This window comes from Euwallacea fornicatus, chromosome 15 (genome assembly GCF_040115645.1).
Source record: "Euwallacea fornicatus isolate EFF26 chromosome 15, ASM4011564v1, whole genome shotgun sequence".
Lineage (NCBI taxonomy): Eukaryota > Metazoa > Arthropoda > Insecta > Coleoptera > Curculionidae > Euwallacea > Euwallacea fornicatus.
In genome coordinates, this window is record NC_089555.1 from 2,602,542 (window position 1) to 2,630,106 (window position 27,565).

Genomic DNA, 27,565 nt, shown 5'->3' on the forward strand with positions numbered 1-27,565 from the left:
GTAATGGAGCGTTCCCAGGTGTAACGAAATTAATTAATATGGGTATTGTGTTCATGTATGACCAGCAGAGGTTAGAAAAAGTTGGGGTTTTAAGCACAGAACGAATGTATATCGGCACTATTATGATTTGATTAAGTCTAGACAGGAGATTTCATGTCTCGCTTGTACTAGCAGGGGTTGCACCATACAGTTCAACCTACTCGATCACCCCTTTGTTCCCACCCCCAAGTCTACGTCCTAGTAATCTGAGTCAATCTTCCGAGAAGAAGCGCTTAAGGAGACCTTGAAGCCTATTAAAGTAATTCACAATAATTTATCTGTGAACACATTCACTGCATCCTTTATGGCAACGTAACTGTTCCTAATGACTTAATGTGTCTTTATCGCAATATGCAACAGTTACGGCTCTAAAGTCCGTGCCGTTTAAATATTGGTGTATTCCGCAATAATCGAAGCTATAATAGAGGTAATAACAATATAAAAGTGAAAATAGGAGAAAAAGGCAAGGCCTTAGAAAAGAAATTGATAACAATCATGGGAAATGGCTCAATTTTGCTATAATTTAGTACATTTAACAGTTGTTGCAGCAACGCTTCCGCAACGTTCCCCCCCCAAAAAACTGACAAAACGTATCACTCAAACGCAAATTTCCTGCACTGTAAGGCTTGGGAACTTCCCCCTTTAAACTTCCATCCGAGCTCAACCCTTTCAGGGACCCAAAGTGCCTTAAGTGCACAGCGCGAAAACTCCCCAATTATTGTTAAAACAACGTATTGTTAGTAATAACCGTCGTATGCTCTTGAAGCTCCTCTCATTCATTAACAAACATTTGAAGTTCAGAGATGTTGTTGTGCAGGGAAAACTGCATCTGCTCCCTTTGCAGGCAGCTGAAAAGTATCAGTGACACTAAGCTGACTACTGATCACTGTCCTAAAGAGGACAATTTTAGTTTCGGAAATAGTGTTAGTGACAAACCAGTGACAAACAGCAAGAAGTTTACGTTCTTTGGAATGGAAGTGGATCTCGAGGAGCACGCATTTGAGAAGTTTTCCACCCTCGGGAAAGGCAGACTAAAAAATGCGCGAAACTCGAAAACCAAGAAAAACACGTCGGTTAATGTGAAACACAAATCTGTGATATACATCAACGAAGAGCAAAAAGCTGATGATGCACCTGATGATGCTAAAGACATGATTAGGACAACCGAGGAAATCGATGATGACTTTATGCTGGAATTCTTGGAGAAGTGCAAAGTTTTGAATGTTAAATATAAAAACACTTATGGACGTGCCTGTCAGCTGATAGATGAAATTTCAATGTGCAACTTCGAGCTTTACGCCAATGGTGATGATGATGATGATGATGATGATGATTTTCCATTGGGAATGGAGGCAGATAAAATTTACCATTATTTATATCACTCTAGGTAGCTCGCGAACGCCCCGATCGAGTCTCTGTTTTCTATAGGTTTTTGAGATATTTAACTCGTTACAGATTATCGAGCAATTCTCGCGCTACCGATCATGCGGGCTTTCAACACCACACCATGGAAAATGAAACCAATAAAAACTCCCTCAAACGGGGGGACAAGAGGGTGCACACCCCAGCCAACATCAGCAATGCTGTCATCAAGCCTGCAGCCTTTGCTATTACTAATTCGGAACAAACCCACAATGAACGAATGGTGAGCATACTATCAACTTCATCATCATTTTTAAATTCATCGTCACTACTACCCTCACCACTACCACCAACCTTGTTATCAACCTCGTCATCACTATCAACCTCAAGGTTAACTGAATTTTTAGGTCTCCCCTAAGAGAAAAGTCGAGCCTCTGCAGCATCTTTACGTCGCGAACAATGTGAAAACCTCAACATTTAGCGAACAAATCGAGAAAAGTAATCTTTCCAGCGCTAAAAACAACTTAAATAACAGCGCTGAGTACTGCTCACAGTCCTCAGTGAACATGGTAAGTTTTACACGCACAAAAGTTCCCTGATGAGCGTTTCTAGGTCCCCGAGCGCGACACCGGTCCTCAGAAATCATCTCCTATGGGGTTTGGCAACTTGAGAATCGCTCAGAATCAGTTCAGGGCAGACTTTCATAGAGATGACCAAAGGATGGTGGCGGGGAGGAAGCACCATCACATCAGCGTACAAGAGCTAAGAATGCAGGTTGCTTTTGTGCATAAACGCCATGGAAATGATTCTAAGTGTTCAATTCCAGCAATGCAACAATAGTTCTTCAGATGAAAACCGGTCATCTGGGCATGCAAGCATGTCCGACACTGGACACAGCTCCCCAAGGGACGGCGTTCAAGTCGACCGCTTGAATGCTGGAGTTATGATTCAAAAGCCACTGAGGAACAAAATGGCGGCTCAGCACCACCGGGCAAGGCACCGGGCCACCCCCGCTAGAGTAGGTTTCAAGTAAATTAATTGAAACAACTTTAGTGATTTTTTGCAGCTGCACGTGCCATGGTCTGGATCTGGAGGGCTGGAAGACATAAAGCAGGCCCTTCAGCAGCTGACCTTGAGGTCGCATACCTCAACGAGCACGTATTCGAGCGCTAGCGCTGGATCTGAGAGCTCAGAACCGGCGATTAGGAGGCTTATGAGGCACTCGTCCTTGGAGACTATTAACACCAATATAACGAGTGCTGATGAGTTTGTGTGGGTGGATTCCCATAATAGGTAAAATGGCATCAAGATCAGCAAAGAACTGATTTCAAAAATAGGCGATTTAATTAAAAAATTGATCTTTATTTTGAACCACTCTGTATAATTCAATGTACCAGCAAAAATGGGCGTTTCTAAAGCTATGTGTATGGGATCTAAAGTTCGCAGACTACTCCTATACAGGGTATTTCTTAATTGATTGTAGAAAATGAAATCGGTGAAACATGAACTTATTTTAAGTTAAAAACTTCATATATAGGCATGTCCGAAATTGTGTCCATGTTGATTCACAGGATGTTGAAGTTTCATTTTTTTTTCGATTTTCATCAACTACTCCGTTATTTGTAAAGATAATTAACTCAAATTTGATAGCAAGAATAATTTTAATCTTACCAATAAAGTGAAATAACAATTATCTACTATTTAAATAATCTACAGGGCGTTACTTCTTTCGTGGTCGCACTCAATATTTCACATCACAACTTTTTTTATGACATTTTTGGATTTTATTCATTAGCTTCATTTAAACCCAAATGTCTTTTATTGCCTTTTCTGCCTCTTTAGATTTTTTTTATGAAGAACAATAATTTAAGAGACATTTGCAAAACTCTCTGACCATATTCGCCCAGATTGACTTAAGGGTATGGTGAAACGGCAAGGTACGGTATTGTTTAAAAATTGTAAATAGTTTTCAAACTATTAGAAATATACTGGGAATTTTTCATAGAGTCCGACAGTCCACGAGAAGAAGGGTAGAACATTTTTGGTAGGAGGAGGACATTTTCAGCAATTACTATGATTATAATGTACATTAGTAGTTTTAATATTTGCAAATATTTCTTGAGCTGTTCCTATAAAAAAAAAGTTAAAAGTTAGTAAAAGACATAACGAATTGAATGAAGTTAATGAATGAACTCTAAAAAAGCCATTAAAAAGTTATGAATATAAAATATTGACAGCAACCACGAAAAATGTAACGCCCTATAGAGTATTTTAAATAATTGGTATTTCAGTTTGTTCGTAATCCTAAAATGATCGTCACTACCAATTTTGAATTAAATATCTTTACAAATAAGAGAAAAATTAATGAAAATAAAAAGAAATGAAATTTCTACACCCTGTAAATCCAAATGGAAGCAATTTAGAACACGCCTTTACGTGAAGTTTCTATATTAAAATAAGCTCATGATTCACCCATATCATTTTTTACCATCGATTAAGAAATACCGTGTACAAGTAAACAATATACGTCAAAAACTGACCTTAAAATTTAACGATAAATCTGAAAGTGGAGAAAAAATGTGGAATTTCATTAAACAAATACATAATTTGGTAATACCACCTTTTTTGGCAGACCTTGTACATTTCAAAGTAATTCGAAAATACGCACTTCTTAATGACCAAAAACTTTGATATAAAACACGTCTTTCTAAAACTTATATTTACTGAGACATCGCATTTTGATGCACTAATGAGCAACCCCGTATAACTTTTATCAAAAAGGAATAGATGCAAATAAGTTATGAACGCATTATAGATTTCCACTAAACCACGCAACCCTACATACACGTTCTATATCGCCCTTGGAGAGTGATATGTATGCTGCGTTTAGGTTATTTTTATGTACCATAATGTGCATTTCACCTTTTAGACTTTGCAAACAGCGTAGATTGTTGTCTTTAGCTCGAAGAAAAGCTGATAAACGGTAATGGAAATATGCAAATAATTCTGATGAGCACAAGATATTGCATTTGCTTAGTTCCTGTGGCAGGTTTCAGCCGCAATAGGAACTTACGTAAATTTATATTTCAAAAAACCGATAATACATGCAGAATAATGCAATTAATGCTGTGTTTCCATATAATAATGCGATCCAGCGAATAATATATTCTCAATATTAATACCTGTGTAAGCCATCATTACGCAAACTCCTCATTGCAGACATAGCACGTACCACTTACCCGAAGCTCCTCCGTAGTTTATATTGAAATTTCTGATTCCGAAAACTTTATCCATCACAAGTTATGATTCTAACTCAATTTTTACCTATAAGGTTGGTTGAACTTCAGCATTTACCCTGGACCAACCACTGCCTTCTGAGGGTGTTGCAGTCGGGACGATGCAAAGAGCACATGTCGAGGGTGAGTGTGGAAACCATCCCAAGGTTGTCCTACCTGCTTCAGCGCGCTTTGGTGCGAGTGGCACGGGAAACTCAGAGACTTTCTTCGACCTTAGGAATTTGTACAAAGCACGACATCACAGTATGGGCATAGATCCCGAACTAAATTAAGTAGTAATGCCTGGTTTTTAGGTATCATTTAGAATAGTCCTTTGCCCCCCTTTGGCAGACTCCTGCATCAAAGCCTGCTTGAGGGCCGCTGCAATGCTGGCGGTATCGGGGGACTGCACCTTGAAGCAGAGCAAGTCATCCAGAGCAGGGCTTCAGATGCAAGTGGGCAGGTTTCATCGCTGGATGAGCGATGTCAACTTAGGCAGGTTCATACACGAATATGCTGCGGTGTATCTTTGCGCGGCCATTGAGAACCTGTTGGAAGAGATTTTGCTGCAATGTTTGCCTAGTGATTCTGAGGTGAACCTCACGGCCACCCTTCTGGAACACGCTATTGCTAACAATGGAGACTTATGGGGGTTGCTCCAGCCCTACGCCCATCTCAACGCTGGGAGGATCGCCTCAGGCAAGTAACAATGGAAATTATGACCAGTTTGGCTAACACGCATGCAAACTTGACTAAATGGCGCTCTTCAAATTTCTCCATATGAAGTTGGAAATGCGCATTATAGTGGAGACTTGTCAGTTGTTCAGGCAAAAGCACACGTTCATTCAGTTGGTATGGAGCGAGTCCGCATAATCTAAATTTAATATTTAATTCCGGCCTTTTGTACGAAAACTCGAATTGTAATGAGCCAGGGCTCTCTGCAGCGCACTTGATGGATTTCCAACAAACTGGAAACTGTATAACAATCGAAAAGGTTCGGTTTGGATATCATCGAACTGGCCGGATTTGATTGTTTCATAGATCTCGTCCTCTCTGACAAAAATCGATTCCGAATTAAATTTTGGTGTTTACATAATTAGTTCGCACAACGATCTGAGACACAGCCTTTGTGTATCTAACAAGTTTAAACTATCTAAAAAACTATCTTATATAGGGGCCCTGGCTTTGCCTCGCTGGGCCTCCGTGTCCTCCGTAGGCAGCTCCAGCAGAGACTCAAGTAAATGCCTCCCTGAGGCCTCTCTCATGACCACCTGCGTGGGATCTTTGCAGGAATTACAAGACTTAATTGGTCGAATGAAGCCACGTGTGCCATTGTGCCCCAAAGCCATTAGGACCTTGTTTTACTTCATGCGGTGCTCCCAACTGGAACATGGAGACCAGAGCAATGGGCATGCAGTTCAAGTAGGTGATGCTTAAGCTTTAACTTAAAGAGTGATAGTGATGTGTTATATTCGACAGGAGCTATGTTATGAAAGAGCTTACGTAGTGCTGCCTCCACTCGTGGAGTGGCTGCGAGTGGCTACCGCCCACGGAGAGCACCGCTTCGCAGCCATTTTAGACAAGGATGACGTGATGCAAGCTGCGAGATTGTTGCTACCAGGAGTTGACTGTCCCGTGAGGTCTCTAGGAGAGGAGGCGGTGAGAGTGAGGAAGAACACCGGGGGAGATGAAGACCACATCGAGGCCAGCAAACAAATCCAGGTAAAGCTATGCCTTACCAGCAAACAAACGACTTTCCTGAGGATTAAAGTGGCTTATTTAGAAAGTATGTGTGGAATTCGAGTTAATTACAGAGAGAGAATTTTCGTCTCAAGTGAGCATAAGGGTATCAAAAGAAAATCTCGGGCTTTGTTTTACCTAAGTCGAGTAATGGGGTGGAATATGTGCGATGTTAAGAGAGTCATTAGTAATTCATCATTTGGCCGTGAAAATAACTTCCTGGCTTGGTGTAGAACGTATTAAATAGCAGATGAAGGCTGTGGCCCGGGGAATACACGATGCTTGGAGTTTTGGGATTCTATTTTTCAGGGGTTACTAATGATCTGAAAAGAAATTGATAATTAATGACGGAACGAGTCTTCATGAGAAATAACTCGTGGAACGGAGGGAAGAACTGAAAAATCAGTAATTAATAAATTGTTTGAAAACACATTAGAGTGATTAAACACCCTAAAAAATAAAATCGCAAGGCTTCAGACACCCAGCATAGATACATATGTGTGCGTATACAGGATGTCTCGAAATTCCATTGACATCATGACTCCACTGATCCAATGTGACATCACCACTAATTGGCTAGTTATCAATGTACGCACTTTAGGGCCACCATTTTGTCCAGAAACCTCTACTAAAAACTTTTTTTAGATGGAATTAGCATTTCGCCTCATGCTGACTGGAAGACCCGAGTTAATCCAACAGGCCATTCACTTGCTGCCTGTTTCCACTCGTCTGGATACGCTAAATTCCCAAGGTCATACAGCCTTGATGCTCTCCGCCATCCACAACGATGACTCTACTCTAACTGCAAGTATTTATTTAGAAAAATTACTTAAACTAACTCTCCGCGAGACTTTCTCGTTTGTTTCTCTACCGCAATTAACATTGTTATTCTTAGGAAATCGATATGACTAGAGGAATCCCTCCATTAGGGGAAAACAATTTTTAAGTAGCTGCTGAAATTACAGTTTTGTTGTTCCGAAACTTTTAAGTAATGATCCCAGGGCGCGGTGGCGTTTAACTTTTTGGTTTTCGAAAGTTTGAAGAGCCCTTTACTCCTCACTCCATTAATATTTGGATTTATCGGAGACGTTCTTCGATGAGGTTCAACTTGGCATTCCAACGGCAAGATTAAACGGAGCGTTTTGTTAGGCACTGCTGGATTCCGGAGCTTCTCTGGACACTGAAACACCTCCCCCTTCAAGTCCTCATTTCGTGGCTGTTAACGGGGAGAACCAGCATTGGACTGCCTTGACTTACGCTGCTGCCAAAGGACATGTGAGATGTGCCATGATTCTGCTGGAAAGAGGCGCCAGTGTGGAAGGGGGAGCTGTGGCTAGCGAGGAGAAGATAACGTTAACTCCATTACAGGTCTGTAGTTAACTTGTAACGCAATGGGACACAATTCAAGAAGGTGTTTTCAGGTTGCTTGTGGGAGTGGGAATGTGGACATAGTTTCTCTGCTATGTGCCCATGGGGCTCAACCGTTTTTCTCCACCCAAATCAAAGACAATTTAAGCTACTCTGCGTCCACCCAGAGGGGCTGCTATAGTGCAATTTCCGTGGCTGCCGCCCACGGGCACCGAGTGGTGATCCAGAAGCTGTTGGCCCAGCCGCTAGCCCCAGTGAATAAGGAAGTCTTAAGTTTGGAAGAGATGCTAGCGGAAGGTAAACACTCCCATATTTCTTCCACTAAAGCTTAAAATCCGAATGTAGGTGCCCCAAAGTCATCAGGGACGTCCAGCACAACCCCACAGTTCAATAAAGGCCAAATCAAGGCCCTGCAAGAAGCCATGTATCACAGCGCGGAGAACAACCACCTAGATATCACAGTGGAAATCAGGACGTTGGGCGTGCCCTGGACCTTGCACTGCTGGATGCATTCGCTGGGTAATTAAGGGTTTTGCTAGGAATTCCGGGTTTTAGTGAGATTTTAGGGGCTGCGCACGAGGCCCGTCTGGACTGCGTGATTGACCAGCTGCTCCAGGATTTTCTGCAAGTGTGTCCTGACGATTATGGGACGCAGTTCGTTCAGGAATGTCTGCCGTTGCTGTTCAATATATTCCGGTACAGCAAGGTGAGCAACAAAAGTCAATCTAAAACCACCAAAAGGAATAACAACGGAAAACCCGGCAATACACAATGAGAAAACAGCCCTTTTCATTTAGATTCGATTCGAAAGACAAACAAATGGGGTTGCCCCTGCTTTATAGGGCGGAGTACCGATATTACACTCAGTTTCGTTACAAATACACATGTTAAGGAACAATTTGTTAAAGGGGCTATGTAGGATCAACAAACAAGTCTAATTTGCCAAATTGCGGGGAAATTTGGTTTTAAGGGGATCCAGGCAAACGAGGTCGAATCTGGATGAGATGACGTATCGAGATTGGAGACTCACTTTCATAAAGTTCAAAGCAGGGTTCCTGCAATACGTCATTAAAATTGCCTGAAAAGTTTTATTGAGGCGTGCCCGACATCTCTTTGGGGTTGGCTGGAGCTTTCATATCGCTGACGAAACTTTCGGTACATCCCTAAAATCACCTTCCTGCACATACTCCGAATTTGAACTACGATCTCTTTTATAATAAATGCGACAGTTTTATATTTGTGAGTAAAAGCACCAGAAACGTTTGGAATTTAAATGCGAAATCTTCAACGAAACAGCTAAATTTGATGGGTTCTTTCCGGAATTTGTGGTCTTAGTTGACGTGAATGGCTCTCTTCAATGCTCAAACTTTGGAAAATTTCTCTAATAAATTCAAAGTGAACTTAGTAGCGTTCAAATGCGTGAGACAACATACTGCATAGCGGATCTGAATAAATAAATTCCGCAATTCATGAACATTATTTCCGGCTGGTTGTATGTATATGTGCACATGGCTTGTTTGGACTGCATATATTTTGCAATTCCGTTTTAGCTTTTATGTTTTAAACATTTATTTGAGGAACTACGAAATTTTGCACGTGCCGCTTTGGTGCACAAATGAAACTCTCAAATATTCCAGAAAAAAATCTAATTTCAACAATCCGAAGCAACGTCTTTGCGGTCAAGTTCACGTTGCCCTCGGCCTCTCGTCGGTTTCTTAATGTTCAACTGATGTTCCAGCTTCGTGGTGATTTTGCGTCCAGGTTGAGGATGTCTAGCATGAAGATTTCGTAAACTGTAATAAACTGGTTTCCTACGTTAAACCGCGATTTAATTCAAGAGAAGTGGAGGCCTTGTTCTACTTAGCCTTGAGACAGCAACATATCCCCAAGCGCCAACAGCGTGAGCACCACAAATTTCACTTTAACCACAACAAGAGAAAACAGTTTTCGCAGAAACCCACTTTCACTCGTTCAATGTCAGCTACACAACACGTTCAGTCACTAAATGTTAGCTACAGTAGTGACGTATGGTACGAGTCATCGAAATAAAAAAATACCCGATTATCCCGATTATTATGCAGCCCGCATCACGAGTATCTCGTTTGTCGTCGCGCTAACATTCGATTGAATCGTCTGCGAACTGATATCGGTGCGAAAATAAAAAAAATATATAAACTGCATTTCATAAAGTTGCAGCTCATTGGTTTCGGTAATGGTATCCGCTAGGAAATTTCATTGTCTACATCATTTTTATTTCTGGAAAATTCTTTGCTTCAAATACGACACTTAAAAACGGGCCCATGGGAAGAAAATAAGTCGGCATAGTCGTTTGACAAAAAGAATCGTGCATTTCTCAAGGCCAAAGGATTTCATTCCGCCCCTTTTTAATTTCCAGAAAGAGGGAACCACATTACTTTTAGCCGACATATTCTCGACATGTTTCGGCTGGGAACCCATTAAGTCCATTAAAGAGTGCATTCCCACATCTACCGCAGGATCCAGGATAGACACGAAATATGTCAACAATCCAGAACTCAGCGACGTCACTTTTCGTGTGGAAGGGCGCTTGTTTTATGCACACAAAATCGTTTTAGTGACCGCCAGTCCGAGGCTAAGGGCCATGCTCAGCAGTAAGCTTTGCGAGGGAGGTCTTCCCACTGTGCAGATTAACGACATTCGATATCACATATTTCAGGTAAGAAATTAATGTATTTTTTTTTACCGAAAACTGGAATCGAGGGGTGAAAGTTTAGATTCCAGCCAGAACTCAATCCCATATGATATTGAACCGCGAAATAGATATTTCTTTCCACTGTACTGCGTGCGATGTCAGTTCCATCTGACGTTTCATATCTCAGTCATTACGTTACCGAGGGCATTCCGTAAATAATTATTTTTTAGCCGAAAACGTACATACAGTGGCGTACAAAAGTTTTGTAACTTTTAAATTTTTTAGTCAGATGAAATTAAAGACAAATCATAAAGATGTTGTTGTTATGTAATTGTAGTCGTTCATCAGATTGATTATAAAAACGCATGGTTAACGAAAGAAATATTGGAAAAAAAAGTTGTTATAAATAAAATATATTTTTGAGTCCGAAAAAAGTTTGGAAACTTTTATATGTACGAGGATTAATGCTTTCCCAAAAAAGAAACTTAACATTTGGTCCATACCCTTTCGAGTTAATCACTGCTTGACATTTTTTATGCGTTGAATCAACAAGATTCACCCACAATTCCTAAGAAATTTTTTTCCGGTCATCAAATATTATTTCTAAAAGTTCAGCCTTGTTAGGAGCGTTTCTCAAACGGATACGGCTATCTAGAATTTCCCATAAACGTTCAATTGGTTTTAAATCAAGGGATTGTGAGGGCTATTCAATCATCTTCAACCTTTTAGAAGAAAACAAATTTTTTATTAATTTGAAAGTATGTTTTGGGTCATTATCTTATTGGAAAATCCAACGATGAGGCATTTCACACTCCGCATATGGTAACATATTATTCTTTAATAGATCTCGGTATTGAAATTTGTCCATTCTTCCTTCTACTCCCACAGTGGGTGCAATACCGACCGGCTAAAGCTGCCCCAGATCATGATACTGCCACTTCATACTTGACCGTTGGTTGATACTGATACTTGGTACTTGACGTTGTATCGTTCACCTGCTGGCCCTCTTACATAGTGTCCACCATCCGATCCGAATATTTTAAATTGTCTTTCGTCATTCCAAAGAACGGTACACCATTTTTAAGACGTTCACTCCAAGTGATTCCCAGCAAACTATAATCGGACCTTGAAGTTCCTTTTTAATAATAGGGGTATCTTGAGAACATCCTTTTTAAATACTCCGTGGTTGACGTCTCACTGTCATTTTACTTAACTAGAGATCAAATTTTTCTGAAATTTCTCGGTTAATTTCCCGAACTGTCTTACGAGGACCTTTTCGTGAAATACTTTTTATCACTCTATCAATTGCGAAGGTAGTTTTCCGCGAACCTCTGTACTTTTGGGACTTATAAGATTTCTTTCGCCAGTACGAGAAACAGCTATAATTGTCGATAAGGAACTTTTTTAGTCGTTTTCAGACTTTATTGTTCTACCAATGTTTTTAATGGTATTATACTACCATTACAAATAAATCGTTTGATGATTTTCCACTGTCGATTCATGAAGTTGTAAATTTCTGGCAATTTCGAATTCGCTTAGACCATTTTTATAAAAATTAATCACTCTGATTCTAATCTCGCCACTATACGTTTTATTTCCACTCATAACGGAAAATTTACTAAATAAAAGTAGAAACGTTTTCTTAAAAAAAAAAATGAAAAAATAAATAGTTGCAATCATTTTTGCCAGCATAAAAACACAATATGTTCGTTCTAGTGAATATAAGAAGAGATAATACATTCCCTTTCTCTGATAAGTAAAGATAGTTCAATAAAGGATGTATGTACAGGGTGGCGTATTTGTCCCTTCGATTTAAACAAACCAAAAATATAAATCAATTTTAAAAGTTGCAATAATTATGGCCAATACTGTAGCTTTATCCATAACTTTTAATATTAATACTGGCAATATTGATGTTCGCAACTCCCTCAAAATATTTTTATACGTTGAGAGGCGTAACGTGAATGAAAAATTTATAAACTTTTGTCAGCGAAAAAAACTTATCTTGTCTTAACGATAAATACATAAAAATCCAATATAATAAACAAACTTATACAAGAATGGTACAATTGGTCAATAAGAATTTCATGCGTTCGCGAGATATCTTAAAAAGCACATGTCAAAAAGAAATAAAAAATAAAAAAATTCTAAACTTTTGTTCGCCATTGTATATGCTTCAGGCCTTGATTTTTAGGTATCTGATAGTTTTTTTTAAATAGTTTTCAAAGTTGGATCCTGAATTCCTACGAAACGTTAGGAATTTCATCATTTAAATTCCTCTGTGGAAATATGTTGACTCAAAGATGTTTGTCGGAGAAAGCACGAAAGACACCCCGTTCACGGACATTCAGTTTATTAATAATTAGCTGTTAATTAACTCTTTGAACTATCTTATAGATCTCTTTGATAAGGAATTTGTGAGTTGAAACTTTTCCGCTCAAGAAATTTTTTCGACTTTGATTTCGAGTTTAAATGAAGTTTTAAATGTAATCTTAACTTCGCCAAAATGTCAACAATCAGCAAATTGGTAATTCTTAGTTTTTGATGTCAGCGATTTTCTCGTACTTATTCATTGGACAACAGCAATGATCCTTCGCCAGCTACGTGTTGGTCTCCCAGAAACGTAACTTGACTCGTTTCTCGAGTGTATGACGTGTTACACATAGTCTCCGAAAACTTGGACACAAAGTTGCTTCTCGTCAAGTTAAAAAACGCAACCTGCACCAGTGGTAGCTTTGGAAACAAGAGACTCTTGCAATTTAAAGAATTTATTTGATTCGATAGAGTCCTCAAATTTCGTTCCCTCTACAAACCATTGTTCGTGTAATTCTTCATTTTATGTACTTAGCGAAGACCATGAGAGACGTAACATCTGGCAATAATTTGATGTAATTTGTTCTACGTACGAACAAACGAACCAAAATCGCCACAGAGAGCTTTAGGATGGGATCGTTCATTTAATTTGACTCCCTCTACCTTCAGGGTTTCGCTTAAGTTCCCAAGTGTTGTCGAATACGACTCTACCTATACCTATCTTGCAGTCGTTAATTGGTGCATTTTCCGATTCTCTTTGTGAATTGGTATTGAGGCCTTTTTGAGGGTCTATTTTACAAAATCCCTATTTGTTTTTTGCAACGAATAAAATCGCGGCAAATACGTATAAAATATCTGCTCTCATTTCAAACAATCGCAGGATTCTTTTTACGAGGAATATTTTTCTGGTTTGTTGTTTTCTTGTAATAAAGATAAGACGCCTTCACTTGTTTTTTTTTTATTCCAGAAATCCAATTGTGCTCTCATGTTTTTAACGTTTTTCTGACGAGGTTTGACAATTTCCTCCGCAGGAAGAGCGAAAGTTTGCGACGATAATTTATCTTCTTGCGAGGGCCAAGATTTTAAAATGCGCTATAAGTCTCATCTTGCAAATGCTGGTTAAAATCCAATATAGCGTCATTTTCTTTTTGGCCTCAAGTTTCCCCGAGTGAAAATTAAAATTATATTGAGTTTTCCATACACCCAAATGCTCCTCCAAGTTTATCTAATTAGGTAAGCTCGGCTTCGCTATGAATAAACTTTTGCAAGCAAATCATTTAACCAATAAAATAAAGGGGGGTCAAGCAATAACTCATGTATTTGGTGGACATAAATCGTAATTTTCCACAACGATCAAGGGTTGTTGCGTAGTCACACAGGGGAATTTCCTATGGTAAACTACTGTTTCGGCTAGATTAGGTGCAATTAGGGACTTTTTTCCAAAAATTCCTTCTTGAAGCGGCAGACCATTGCAATTTGTCAGACGAGCTGTTCTACAGTTCCACAGAACTTTCCCCCTCTTTAAGCATGTTATCGGTTTTTGCGCCAATTGACCCTTATTTGAGCCTTAACGGCATCGTAATGAAACTCATAATGGAAATCTCAATGTTTAATCGTTGGAAGGTCAGCGTGGGGGCGGGATACTATGTTTAATGTAGGTTCTTTGAAATCCGTTTTCACGCAAAGGGTCACACATAAATCCCCAATTATTCGCCCTTCAAAGAGCACCGTAAAACATTTTTGCATTCAACAACTAATCATCTCCTTTTACAGACAAGAATCAAGTTGATTGTTCTTTTGCCGGAGTTTGATTGCATTTTATAACTACATAAACGTAATTAGCAAGCTTGTCTGTAGGCCATTGTGAAGTTGGTAACTTGAGTTCCCATAAGAGCAAATGAGAGCCGGTTCTAATTAGAAACTTCGCAAAGAACATAATCGAGTTTTATGTAGTTTTTCCCTTTGAGCTCCGAGTGAGTGTGTGATTTAGGAAAAAATTTGGCCAACCTCGATTGGCACGGATAGTGGCTCAGAGTTCTTTGACACTATGTAGATAATATTATTTAAATCATTTGAGACTTTAAAATTGCAATTTTAAGACTGAACTGCAAAATTGATATTTTTTCTCACTCTGCAGTGTGTGCGATTTTAGTTCCCTCTGGTCTTTTGTCGTTTCTTCCGTAGGTTACGAGGGACGTTCTGTAAATTTAATTAAAAAAAAAAAAAAAAAAAAAAAAAATCTGAAAATCTCTGCCGAAATTTATTCACGCCAATAAAATCTTCAATGTTGATCCCTGATCTTGCTAAAAATACCGCTCAGAACTGAGTTAGACTGGGATGACGAACGAAAATTGGGACTCTTAAAGACGTTTCGCAGGCTTTACTGCTTAGTCGCGTGCCCTTTCTCGTAATGTTTCAATGCTTTGAACACTTCACTTTGGGTGCATCAACCGTAAGTTTTACATCATGCGCTAAATTTCAACAGTAAAGAAAAGTTCTTCTTTTGTGGTATATTTTATGTAAAGAGGGTAAAGTACGTTTTTGCCGTTTGCGCTGCAATCGTGCAAATGGACCGCGAATACTTTTGGCTAGAAACACAGGGCGTTAATTAAGCATGCAGATACACTCTAAGGAGTGAAATTGTGAAGAACTTTTAGATAAATAGTCCTTATCAAAATGGGCCGTAACGGCCAATTTCTTGAGACAACGGATATTCAAATTAAAATGTTAATTCTACCCAAATTTTGTATACCGGGGAAGTTGATAATTGGAAAACTCAAACATTTGCTTAGTTTTTTTTAATTAAGATTATAGTGCCTCAACTACTTGGGTTATTGGCACTCAACATACATTTGACAGTATACAAAACGTTCTGAGTACAGATACATATCAAGTAGACGTGAAGATTTCGTTTAAACGGAGTTAAAAAGATCGATTGACTTCAGAAATTCTATGGTTGTTCTCTGATCTACTGTGGAGTGCAAGTTCTTGTGCAGTTCATCTTTAATTTGAAAGGAGATCCTAGTGGCACTATACATTGGACACTTTGTGATGATATGGTCGACTGTGAGCAGGACATTGCACCTGTCACATTTTGGGGGAGATGTCCTTTCCATTAGATGACCATGAGTTAGTCTTGTATGTCCTATTCTGAGTCTTCTTATGACCACAGTGTACTTAATGTTTAGTTAAAGTTGTTTAACAGGAAGCAGAGATGGTTGAATTCGTGACAGTTTCGTGTTGGATAGATTCCAGAGGTTTTGCCACTTGCTTTCAATAGTTACTTTAAAATATTTGTTTACGTCCTTCGGTAGGTAAAAATGTTGCTCTATGACCTGTGAACGGGCCGCATTTCCCGCACTCGAGTCCGCAAATTCGTTACCTGCTATTCCGATGTGTGATGGGATCCGTACCAAATGGATCTTGCAGTAGTTGGTAGATAAGGTGTGGCTCAGTTTTTTATTTAACAATAAAGAGCACGACAACATAGCGACGTGTCTGAAGTTGGATACCACAACTTTTTTGTAAATCAGCGTGATCTCTCCTTTTTCATTGAAAATCGATTTCGCCGTAATGTCAAGAATCGGCAAGTCAGTATTTCCTCACTTTTTTATTATTGTGAATTTCTTCTACTTATTCACTGAGCACCAACACTAATCGCAACCATTAAATTACCTTTCAAAAGCGTAACTTAACTAATTCCTGAAGTTTCTAAGATATGCCACGTAGTTTTCGAAAACCAGGAAATTGGATATGGACAAACAAGCTTACATGTTAGCCCATATCTTTTTACTTAAAAACCTGTTTCGGCTCTGTTTTCGACTTTCAACCTTAAAAGTTTCAACCGTACCAAAATGTGCAGAATTGGCAAGTCATTGTTGTTAAATTGTTTTAGCTGTTGTGGTCTTTTGTTAATTAATGTTAGGGAGAACTGCGAAAAAGAAATGAGAGGTGTCTTAAATTATATTGGTGGGTGTAAAAGCGATGAATGATCTAACTAGTAAAGTATGAAGAAGGCCCCATCCATGGGCCTTAATTTGCTAACGCTTAAGCATTAGTTGACTTTCTAAACTGTCCGATTCCTCTTTTTGTTAACAAATGTCCATATCAGCCCATACTTCCACCGAAAAACCTTTTTTGATCGTTTGTGGGTTTAAAGTTTGTTTCGTATGGTGCAACCTTTGCCAACATGTCAAGAATCCTCATGTAGTGTTTCTTCACTTTGGATTCTTCGGATTCTCTTGCACTTGTTAATTAAACTACAACAATAATTTTTCCACAACGATGCGATTGCCTCCCGAAAGTCCAACTTAACTAATTTCTGAAGTTTGCAGCATATTGTACGTAGTTTCCAAAAACCTGAACATGAAGCTCCTTCCCGACAATTTCAGTAATCTGAAGAGCGCAACGTGCACCTACGAAAGCTTCACGGACGGTTGATCTCTTTCATTTAACAAATTTATGTTACTTCACAGAAACCTCAAATTTTACCCCTTCTCCTCACCGTCGTTCATATAATTCTTCGTTTTATATGTTACCGGCGAAGACCGTGAGAGACTTAAAATGCGGCGAAGCTGCAGCGCGATTTGTTCCTTGTGAGGACAAATGAACCAGAATCGCCCAACGGAGTGTTAACATGAAATCATTCCTTTAATCTGGCTCTATTTCAGAGATCCGTTAAAGTTTCCAAGTTTCGCAGAATATGCGTCCCCATAACTCTAACTTTCGGTCGTTAGTTGCTTTAGTTTACGTCTCACTTGATGGAAATTAAATCCGACACATTTTTTTAGGAGTATTTTAAATCTCCACGTTTTCTTGTGAAAGGGACCGACGAGTACGTCTGTGATGTCTCTCCTTTCCAACAGCTGCAACTTCCTTTGGACGTGAAAGAATTTCCAGTTTCTTCGCAATATTGATGTTTTTTCATTACAGAAGATTGTTTCCTCGTGTTGGAAACGTTATCTCTGACGTTGTTCGACAATTTGCTTTACAGCAAGAGCGAAAGTCAGCGACGATAATTTATCTTCTTGCAAGGGCCAAGATTTTAAAACGCGTGATAAATCTCGTCTCGCAACTGCTGGCTAAAATACAATTTTTCCTAACTCGAAATTAAAATTACATTGAATTTTCCATACCAACCCCCCCACCCCAAATGCTCCTCCGAGATTATCTAATTAGGTGCGCCTTCGACTCTGCAATTTTACGGCGGGAACATCTCCGAAAAAGCTTCTAAAGAAAAACGTTTATCCGATAAAACTAAGCTTGGATGCCCATTAAATCCATTCATGGATTAGGAGCATATAAATCCCCATTTCCCATCAAAATTAAGAATTGTTTCGTATTTGCCCAGGGGATATTTTTATGATAAATTACTGCTTCAGCTAGATTAGGTACCGTTAAGAATTTCTCTCGAAAAACATCCACTTGATGTGGTGGAAAATTACAATTTATCAGATGAAATCTCGAACAGTATTTCTTTCAATTTCAAACATTTTTAAGCGAGTTGCCATTTTTTACATCAACCATTAACTTGTTCAATTGAGCGGCAGTGTCCGCCTGCTGCCCAATTGAAGGAGAAAATTGGTGAAATGCCTCATAGAACTGCCGATATGTGATTGTTGTGCGGACAGGGCCAGGAAGAGATTCGGAAAATTAAGCTGATCCTTTTTTTAAAGCGGACCCCGAAGTTTCAGGTTTATTATGGAAATCCAACTACTTTTTTCCTAAAGCTGAGGATATCCGACTTCACGCAAAGACCCCAGTTAAAATTGAATCATGATTGTCTGTTAGGTCTGGGTCTCTGCGGCGTATTGTCCAGCATCTCTTCCCTATATTCTTGCGCTAACTGAGCACCTCCTTTTATGTAGAAAAATTAAGTTAACTATTATTTTTAAATTTTATAACTAGATAAACCTAATTAGCAAACTTGCCTGTAGGCCGTGGTGGAGTTAGTAAGTCGAGGGCCCGCAACTATGAATGGAGACCGCGGGAGTTAATCAGAAAATTCGAAAAGAACGTAATTGAGTTTTACGCTATTGTTCGCTTTGAATTCTGATTGAGTATCGGACTTATGGGAAAAACGGGAAATCTCGATTGACATCAGCGGGAATTCGGTTGGCGGGCGCGCTGGCAGCAGCACCGTATCTGCTACAGGACGCTGGAGGATCCCAGAGCTCCATCAGCGCTTTGCTGGCATAGCTACGACATCTCTCGAAGACCTCCAAAAGAAAATCGAAAGTTTATTGTGCCTAAAGGACTTTTTTTAACGGAACACCATGTAGCAGAACCAAGTGGTCTTGGGACCTTCTCTCCCGTGGTAGTTTAGTCCTGCCAAGCTCTCCGTTTCCTCTTACTAAATTGAGCGTTTGAGTTTCGAGTTTGTTTGGTTTATACATATTACGCATCTGCAGGATTCAGTTGCTCTATTTTCTATGGTCATTTTTCTTAAAGTAAATTTAATTTTGCCCTGGATATAAATGCATTATCAGATCTTTCCTATTCTTAACAATGAAATAAAATATTGAACCAACCGTGGAGAAGGAAAGCGAACCAGCAGAATCGTTGCATTACGTAAAGTAAATTTTTAGTAAAGAAATATAATTTTTCCCGTACCTATTATAGAATTTTTGCAGTAAAGCGAAGCTAAAAATATCCTAAGAATTTTCAGCTCAAGGAGATATATACAATTACACCTGACCTTAAACTTCGAGTTGTCTTTTTGTCTTCAAATTCTTATTATTTTCTAGTGAATTAAAAAGCCATTATGCAGTTCACATAAACTTGTACCTAAATTTCGTCCTTTTTTCGGCGAAAATGCATAAAACTTCAATGAACGACTGGTATGTGCGCATCGACCTTAAGTTTAACAAAACTACTTCAGCGAGATGAAAAACAAATTATAAATTTGATCCCTTTGCATTATTGAGTTTATCAGAATATAACAGAGGCGAATCAATATTGAAGCTCTCGATCACTCGGTGATGCTATAGAGCCCAATTTGCAAATATAATATTTGCCCTTGGTCCCTTGAGTCTTTATCGACAAACCTTTGGGCATTCACGCATTAAATTTTTACATAAATATGAAAGAACCTCCGATAATTTCGTTGCAATTTTAATATCGCTATCACGTCTTTCTTGACAAATAAATGAATTCTCGTGCCGTTTACAATTGTTCATCAAAGGGACCTCATCTTTGAGGAGAAAAAGATCAACGACGACGCATTACAACTGACAATTATCTCAAGTTAAATTTCCAGATTGTGATGCAATTTCTTTACCAAGGAGGCTGCCAGACCCTGGAACCATCCTCTGAGGACGTCTTAGAGTTGATGGCAGCTGCCAATTTCTTCCAATTAGACGGCTTGCTGCGCTATTGTGAGTCGCGCTGTGCAGCCATGGTGGCTCTGGATAATGTGGTCTCCATGTATATCCATGCCAAAGTCTACAACGCCCTGCAACTGCTGGAGTACTGCCAGGGTTTTCTGCTGCAGAATATGGTTGCCCTACTTACCTATGATGACAGCGTTAAAAGACTGCTTTTCGCCAAGAAATTGCCCAATCATGACGTGTTAGCGGGGCTTCTGCAGACGCTACAGAATCGGATCAAAGCCAGGAAGAATCAGGGCTTGTGCAAAAAGTCGTGAGGTTGTTGGTGCTTTTAGCAGTGCTAAGGTTTCGCCATGCAGTATTTATTCTGTTTCATTTCGTACATCGTAAGCTTTTTTTGTTTGTTTTTATATACACGTATAGATAGAAGAAATATATTTTACGCTGTATTAAAGGGGTGTGTTGTTTTAAAACCAAATTTAGTAACGTTGCTGAACCAGCTCATCTCGAACTTTTGTGTGGCTGTCTTTGTCGCATTAGCGAGCTCCAAGGGGAGTGGAAGGCCACGATCGTCCAGTTTTTGTGATAAAATCAAAACGTCTTGACCCATTTTCAGAATTTCATCGTTTGGTTTTAGAAGGTTGCCACACATATTGGCGAAGGCGCATTAAAGCGAATTTTTTGGAAAAAAAAGAGTTCTACATTAAAAAATCTCTTTATCATAACTAATTCATATTATTTTTATAAATAGATCTCATGGATTTACATAAAATATGCACAAATCTTAACATTATATTTATCTATGGAATAGAATTAAGTACTGCGTTTAAGTGTTAAAATATCTTTTCCAGAAAATGAGGTAACAAGTTTCCCAATTAGAGCCAGGAGTGAAAAGTTCACATTTTGTTATTGATTTTGGAAAATGTTTGTAGCTTATTCATGAAACTTTTCACCGTGTCAGTGTATTAAAATAAATCGCTCAAAAGTTAATTAATCTGAAAGAAAAATAACATAAAATTAGTGGTAGTAAAAAAATAAACAATCATACAAACTTAACTAATTTCATTAAAGTTTCAAAGCTGTTACAAAAGGCTTTAAAAACGTTTTGATCATAACAATATCAGAATATTTTCACAACTGAAAAACACATGTAAAATGGATCAAAAGCATGCCGAAGCGTATGTGAACCCATTAATAAACATTTAGAGACATACAGATAAATCGTTTTATGATATATGTACAGGGTTTGCGTAATAGCCTTTGCCCCTTGGGTCTCCATCAATTTATCCATCAAATTCCAATGGAATGCATGAATAATGCAACAATTATAATAAGTACATCATTATAAGTACCATGTAACTCCGTCTTAACACTAAAAGAGATGAGAATTTTTCTACACACCAGTTTCACTTAAAGCCTTACTTCTACCACTGCTCGACTTACTAATATTGCTAAGCCTCTTACCGTTTCTTTGGCTGCCCTCATTTAGCAACGCGGCGTCGCACTCTTTAGTAATGAACAAATCTTCGTCGGCTAAGTTGCAATGATGATGGTGATTGTTGTGTACCGAAACGTAGGTGTTGCTGGTCTCTCTGAAAGTGCCCCGTTTCGACGCCTTTTTCGGCTTAATTCCGCAGAAAATCTCTTTGAAGGCGTTACGCATCTTTTCGGACATTACGTTGTACAAAATGGGGTTGAGGGTGGAAGAAAAGTAGTAGCAGAGCCCCGTAATGAAAAACATCCAGTAGTTGACTTCTTCGATTATTGCACTTTCCCTAAAGTGGATGGTAATGAGGCGCTGGGCGTGGAATGGGGCCCAGCAAATGAAGAAACCAAGTACTACCATGGCTGAAATAATATATCATCAGGCTCAGTAACTTTTCAGTTTAAGCAGTACAAAGCAATGTTCGAACGCGATCGCGCGGCTGCAATTCTCTACAATAAGTAAACAGTTGCGATCTCGCAAGTCCCAACTCCCCCTGAAAGGGAGACAAATTTTACAAAATTTTAGTTACCTATTGCCTAATTGTCAAGAAAATGCCCAGTTTACCGATAGCCGAACTCTATACTGAATTACATATCCCATTTAGAACTACTCTGAACAAGGTTGAAAACCAAAATAATTGGGTACACATTAAATTGCTTTAATAAAATCCTCTCACATATTTTTTGAAATGAGCATTAAATTGCTTAATAAGTGATAATTACGTTGCGGCGCATTCACCAATTGTCAATAAAATTGGCATAAAAGCAAAACGGCTGTGGTCAAGTATGGGAGGGAGAGGGGGCAGGTTTACTGCAAAACTCATCTGCTAACGCCCCATATTTTTACAATTTAAAATATGACATTAGAAATGCCTTTTCAATCCTGAAAAATGGTGCTCTTCAAACTAACCATTAATTTAGAGGATTCCAGTATTCAGCCGACATGAGGGAAAACTGTCGCTATTGTTGCCACTTGAAAACTATTTAGTTAAATATTCATTGTAAGGGGATAAAGGTACATAACGAGGAAGGATTGCGCAGAATAAATAAATAAAAACGCGTTTTTTAAGTTAGGTTCTCAACTAAAATTAATGTTTAAATGCAACGTGCGATCCTTATGAACTTTGCGTATAACTTAAGTTCAATAACTCTGGCTTATTAGTTTGTATTATTATTGAGATTCTCTAACGCGGAAACTCAAGTAATCAATATAGCTTTGCAGGTTTTAGGGTTGTTATAAAGTTTATTTCCCCCCGCGCCATGTCATAACTACATAATAAGTGAAACAAGTAAATAAACGTGAGCAATAACAGAGGATCTGTGAAGTCAACACCCCAATTTGCACTCAACACTGAAATTAATTAACCCTATAAAACTTAAATCAAATTAAATTTAGAATTTACGCATGAAGGTCCCTGGTGCTCGATTCTCTAAAAGTTATTGTGCTAAAATATTAACTGGATACTAATTAGTTGAAGTTTGCAATTATGTTTCGCGAGTGGGGTCTAACAAATTGGTCAGGATGTCCAATTAATACTGAACATGAAGATAATCTGGACTGAATAACGTTCCCATAGCTGGACTGAGTAGATTTTGAGGGGGTCGGCGCATATAGTATTGGGAACTCGTGTGTGTCTACGAAAGGCTCGTGAATTTCTGTTTAAGTCGAATTAATATAGAAGTTTCAAGTTTCTATATATTCAGCCATCTTCATCGCAAATACAAAAGGCATTCAATGATCCTTTATCGCTTGCCAATCAGAATGGCAAAACAAAATGCCCACATAAGCTACGTGCCTGGAGGCTCAAAGCTAGGTATTTGCTTGGCATTTAAGGGTCTCTGCAGGTCACATATTTAATCAGCGGCTCTCAAACTGTGGAGAGCGTCACCGTGGCCGCCAGGGTGAGGTGGGGGCCTTTACATGATTAGGGGGGCGCTACAGGCTGGAAAAATCCCTTAAATGACACTTTGTTTAATATAACAATAAAGAAAATTATCCTAAGATTCTAAGGACTAATGGCTAACATGTGCTTTTTTACGGTGCACAACCTCTCTAAATTTGTTTCTATATCCGAGATAGTTACTTTGAATTCATTTTCTATCTGAACTTTATTCCGATATTTAGATTTCAAGGCAGCAAGTGCAGAAAATTCAGTTTCTCAAAGATAAGACGTTGCAAAAGTCAACAGAATCCTAAGCGCTTTGTATTTTATAAAGAAGTAGTTTCTCGGAAGTTCAGTCCAGAAATTCGTCAAAGATTTGTTAACAAAATTGATTTTGCTGAAATGCTTGTTGAAACATCTATCAGTTGTTCTTTTTGTTGTACTAATAGCTCGACAGGAATGTTGTCCAATGGATTTAAAACCCAATTTCAGTCGGACAATTTGAAACCATCTTTTGCAAAGAAGTATAGTCCCAAATTCACACTCAGGCGTTCTAAATTACCTCCCACAGTTTTCAGCATCACAGCTTTGTGATTCTCGTCCAATGATAAATTTTGCATACATTTCTACAACGCGGGAAACATTTCAAAACAGTTTTATCCATAACTTCCATAACTGTATTTTCTTACAAAAAGGATCAATCTTTTGACCCAAATAGAACATAATTACATCTTTTCTCTAGAGTTGAAGATTAAGTGTGTAAGCTTTTTAAAAATATCCATGAAATATAAAAGCTTTAATAAAAACAATCTGTCGTGGAATTCTGCTTAATGATTATAAGCCCCTCGGTTAAAAATAGCGCTATCTCCTTTCTTAGTTAAAGACACGCTTGACCGCCTTACCGCGTGACAACCATCTAGATGAGAAATAAAGTAGCTAAGACTTATGCTCAGCTCCTATATCTTCATATAGAACAGATAGCATCTTTGATTTTAGTGGTCTTCAATAATTACGGTCAAAATCATATTTAGTCCAGTACTTAACGATTTAGATGCTAATGCTTTCCGATGAATCATGCAGTGCTTCCAGATAATTTCTGAAGATTCTTCTTTTACCAGCGTTTGCAAACTGTTGTATTTATTAGACGTTGCTTGGGTTCCATTGGTGCAAAACGTAACATAATTTTTCCGATGTGAATTCTCCTTGGTAAGAACATAATTTCTAAATTGATTTTTTCTCGGGGTGATGGAGTTAATCGAATTGGACCAAGTTTGCACTATTTTGTGATTTGCAGCAAATCTACCAAATCTGATAGTTTCAGTGCACAATAAGAGGAAATTTACCACTTTCGACCATTTTAAGTTAGTTTTATAAAAAGCTTTTAGGAAAGTTTATAATATTGAATAATTCGATGGCTGTAGTTCTTCCTTCTATTAGTTTGCAAAGCAACAAACCTTCACATATTTTAGAACCTTGACAGAATCTGATATAGCACATCAAAACAGGAATCATTACTGATACCAGTTACAATTTTGCAGTAAGCTCAGATTTAAGCTGTTGCCGAATATCAACTGATATGTATATCGTTAATTCGTCGACAAATTATATCATTTGACAAAGGAACATTGTAAAGTGGTTTAGAAAAGTTTTCACAAAACGTTGTTTCTATATGTCATTACAAGTGGATAAAATGAGTTGTTCTGCACTTAGCTCCTTTATAAGCCACTTTGTGCGACGCCAAAAGAGTCTTCTTATTTATTGTCAGCACTTCATGGAAATTTGACTTCTGTTTTTTGGACAACTTAGTTTCCCCTAAAAAAAAAAAATAACGCGGCTTACTGACGTATTCTTTGTGGAGCATTACTATATGCCCCTCTAAATTATTGTATTTTATGTCATCTGCAACCAATACTCTAAAACAAATAACGCATTGGGGTCATTCTTCGCCACTTCGTCAAGACTGGTAAAGCTGAGATTTAGGTAAATTTACTCATATTTTCGTGTTTTAGATCTGAGGCGATCTCCACTAGGATCTGAAGATGTACGAGTCTCTTCATCCTCAAGTTCTCGTTTAAATAATTTACCCATGCACACCACCTACGTATAACCCACAATTGACCTTAGTGCCAGAACATCAGATTTAAATATTTCTTGTGTAATATAATTACGCACGATGAAACAATTAATAACAATCACAAAGGCACTTTTTTATTTGAGGAGTAAGGAGGAAAAACACGGATTGTCACATTTTCTTAGTTTTTAGACTATTAACGCCATCTTACAGAGAACAATCAAAATGATGTGCGTGCAAATATCGGTGGATAAAAGGAAGAATGTGCCGAGTTATTACTATAAATTCAAATCGTAAAATGGGAAAAGAACAGGGAGTGTCCCAGCGTGCGAGGAAGGAACAAAGGAATGTCCACGCCGTCGGCGACGGGAAAATTTCATTATTTATAATAATTAATTTTATGTCAATTTATCCAAATGTGTGACATCCCTTGTCTTTCCCATTTACCCTTCATAACTAAATTCAAATTTACATGTTATAATGTATAAAAATATGCACCTCAAACCTGGAAATTGGAACTGGCACGAGTTAATTTAGGGAAACTTACTTATTTTGGAGCCTTTGGTGTTCATTTCGATAGCGAAAAATTTCAAAAGGATTTTCAAAAAGCACTTTTATAAATGACGTTTGCAACTGAAAGTCTGCCATGATGAAATAAGTGAACGCAAATGTCATATATGCACAAAATTAAACGCCATTGGCCGCAAATGAGATCGTGGCGTCGTTGGAATATCAGCGTCGATAAATTTTATTTAATGGTAGGAAATTTTATTGCCAACTTGCGCAGTAGATGCTTCCATGCATGAAAACGTGTTGATTCTTGTCGTGCAAGTGATGTTTTTCTCGTATTAAGTTGTGGCGATATAAATAGTGACATTAATATGAAGAGATCCTACTTCCAATCAGATGCTTTTACATCGATGCAAGTGGTACTGACAAGGATGGCATTAATAAAAGCAGGTTGTGTAAGAAAAGGAAGATGACAGAAAGAATGACGGATGTAATGAAAAAACTGAGAGACTTCATGTGCATAAGTTAGGTAATTCCTGCAAGTGTAAACGCTTCAGCTGCGTCGAAAATACAACGGAGGCGGAAAGGGCTTGTGCATTTCGGGATATCAATGCTTTACCTTCCCAAAATGTCCAAAATTTATATTTATACGACTTAATAAACAACGTTCCTATACAACGTCCCCGTAGCAGAGAATCAGAATAGCGATAATTTTTCCCAAGATTCGTTTTCCTACAACTTAAAAATTAATAGAAATTAATCTTTTGAAGCCGTCCATGACATAAGCAAGGTAATATTGCAACATCTCAAAAATTGCTTAAAGAACAGGAGATTACACCGGAGGATAAATGAGGACGAAAGTGTGAACATTGACCGATTTTCAATCGGCCGACAATTGCGTGAACATGACGATTGTGCACCCCGGTTAACCATCGCCCGACTGTTTAGTACAGTGGTGCTCAAACTTTTGTTCTTAATGCCTCTCTCTTCTACCTTGTCATGTTGGTGCTTTTCAATCTTTAGGAATTCAAGTTGCACTAGGCAACATTGTTTAGTTTAGAGCGCCGGAGATGCTGTCGGAAATTTCGCACCAGGTATAGAAGCTGACATCGGAATACTTCAAGAACCTAATCATGCTGAAGAAATTTTGTGGACCAGTTACCCCCCAAGTTTTCCCCAGATTTTTCACATAAATAGCAAAATGCCAGAAAACTGTAATCCAGTGGATACGTAGAAAGTTTTTGATATACTCGACATCATGTACCTAATTGCAGGATCTGTGGTTCATTGTCGCCGAGTGAACATATCCTGTTTTTTTGAGCATATTTTATGCCTTTAGATTTATTATACAGAATTTCTCAGTAAATTTGTAACAAGGCAACATCTTCTTTAGGGTTAGAAATACTCGAAAATGTTTTGGGGACAAATTGTTTGATAAAAAGCATTAGCTGATGGTACTTTACTGTTTTTGCTATTTTTGGTTGTACTTCTGGTGTGTAATGTCAAATCCTTTATTTCAA

General features: G+C 38.4%; 2 protein-coding genes across 8 annotated transcripts in view; one reads left to right on the plus strand and one right to left on the minus strand.

The window, feature by feature from the left end:
- Positions 1 to 813: 813 nt before the first annotated feature.
- LOC136343709 (ankyrin repeat and BTB/POZ domain-containing protein 2) lies at positions 814 to 20,563 on the plus strand. The gene is made up of 17 exons (XM_066290599.1): positions 814 to 1,426; positions 1,495 to 1,684; positions 1,809 to 1,970; positions 2,014 to 2,175; positions 2,228 to 2,419; positions 2,468 to 2,694; positions 4,733 to 4,940; positions 4,991 to 5,375; positions 5,851 to 6,098; positions 6,156 to 6,398; positions 7,062 to 7,220; positions 7,566 to 7,784; positions 7,838 to 8,081; positions 8,130 to 8,303; positions 8,351 to 8,490; positions 10,180 to 10,479; positions 20,027 to 20,563. The coding sequence occupies exons 1-17, from the start codon at positions 843 to 845 to the stop codon at positions 20,411 to 20,413; spliced, it is 4,224 nt and encodes a 1,407-aa protein (XP_066146696.1). The 5' UTR covers positions 814 to 842; the 3' UTR covers positions 20,414 to 20,563.
- Positions 20,564 to 20,792: 229 nt separating this feature from the next.
- The window catches only part of LOC136343725 (neuropeptides capa receptor-like), a 60,307-nt gene continuing 53,534 nt past the window's right edge, over positions 20,793 to 27,565 (minus strand). For 5 of the 7 annotated variants that reach the window (XM_066290632.1, XM_066290633.1, XM_066290631.1 and 2 more), the window contains one exon: positions 21,099 to 21,944. In XM_066290632.1, coding sequence (XP_066146729.1) covers positions 21,490 to 21,944 — 455 coding nt within the window. In that variant the 3' untranslated portion in view covers positions 21,099 to 21,489. The other 2 variants (XM_066290635.1, XM_066290634.1) reach the window with 2 other exon arrangements.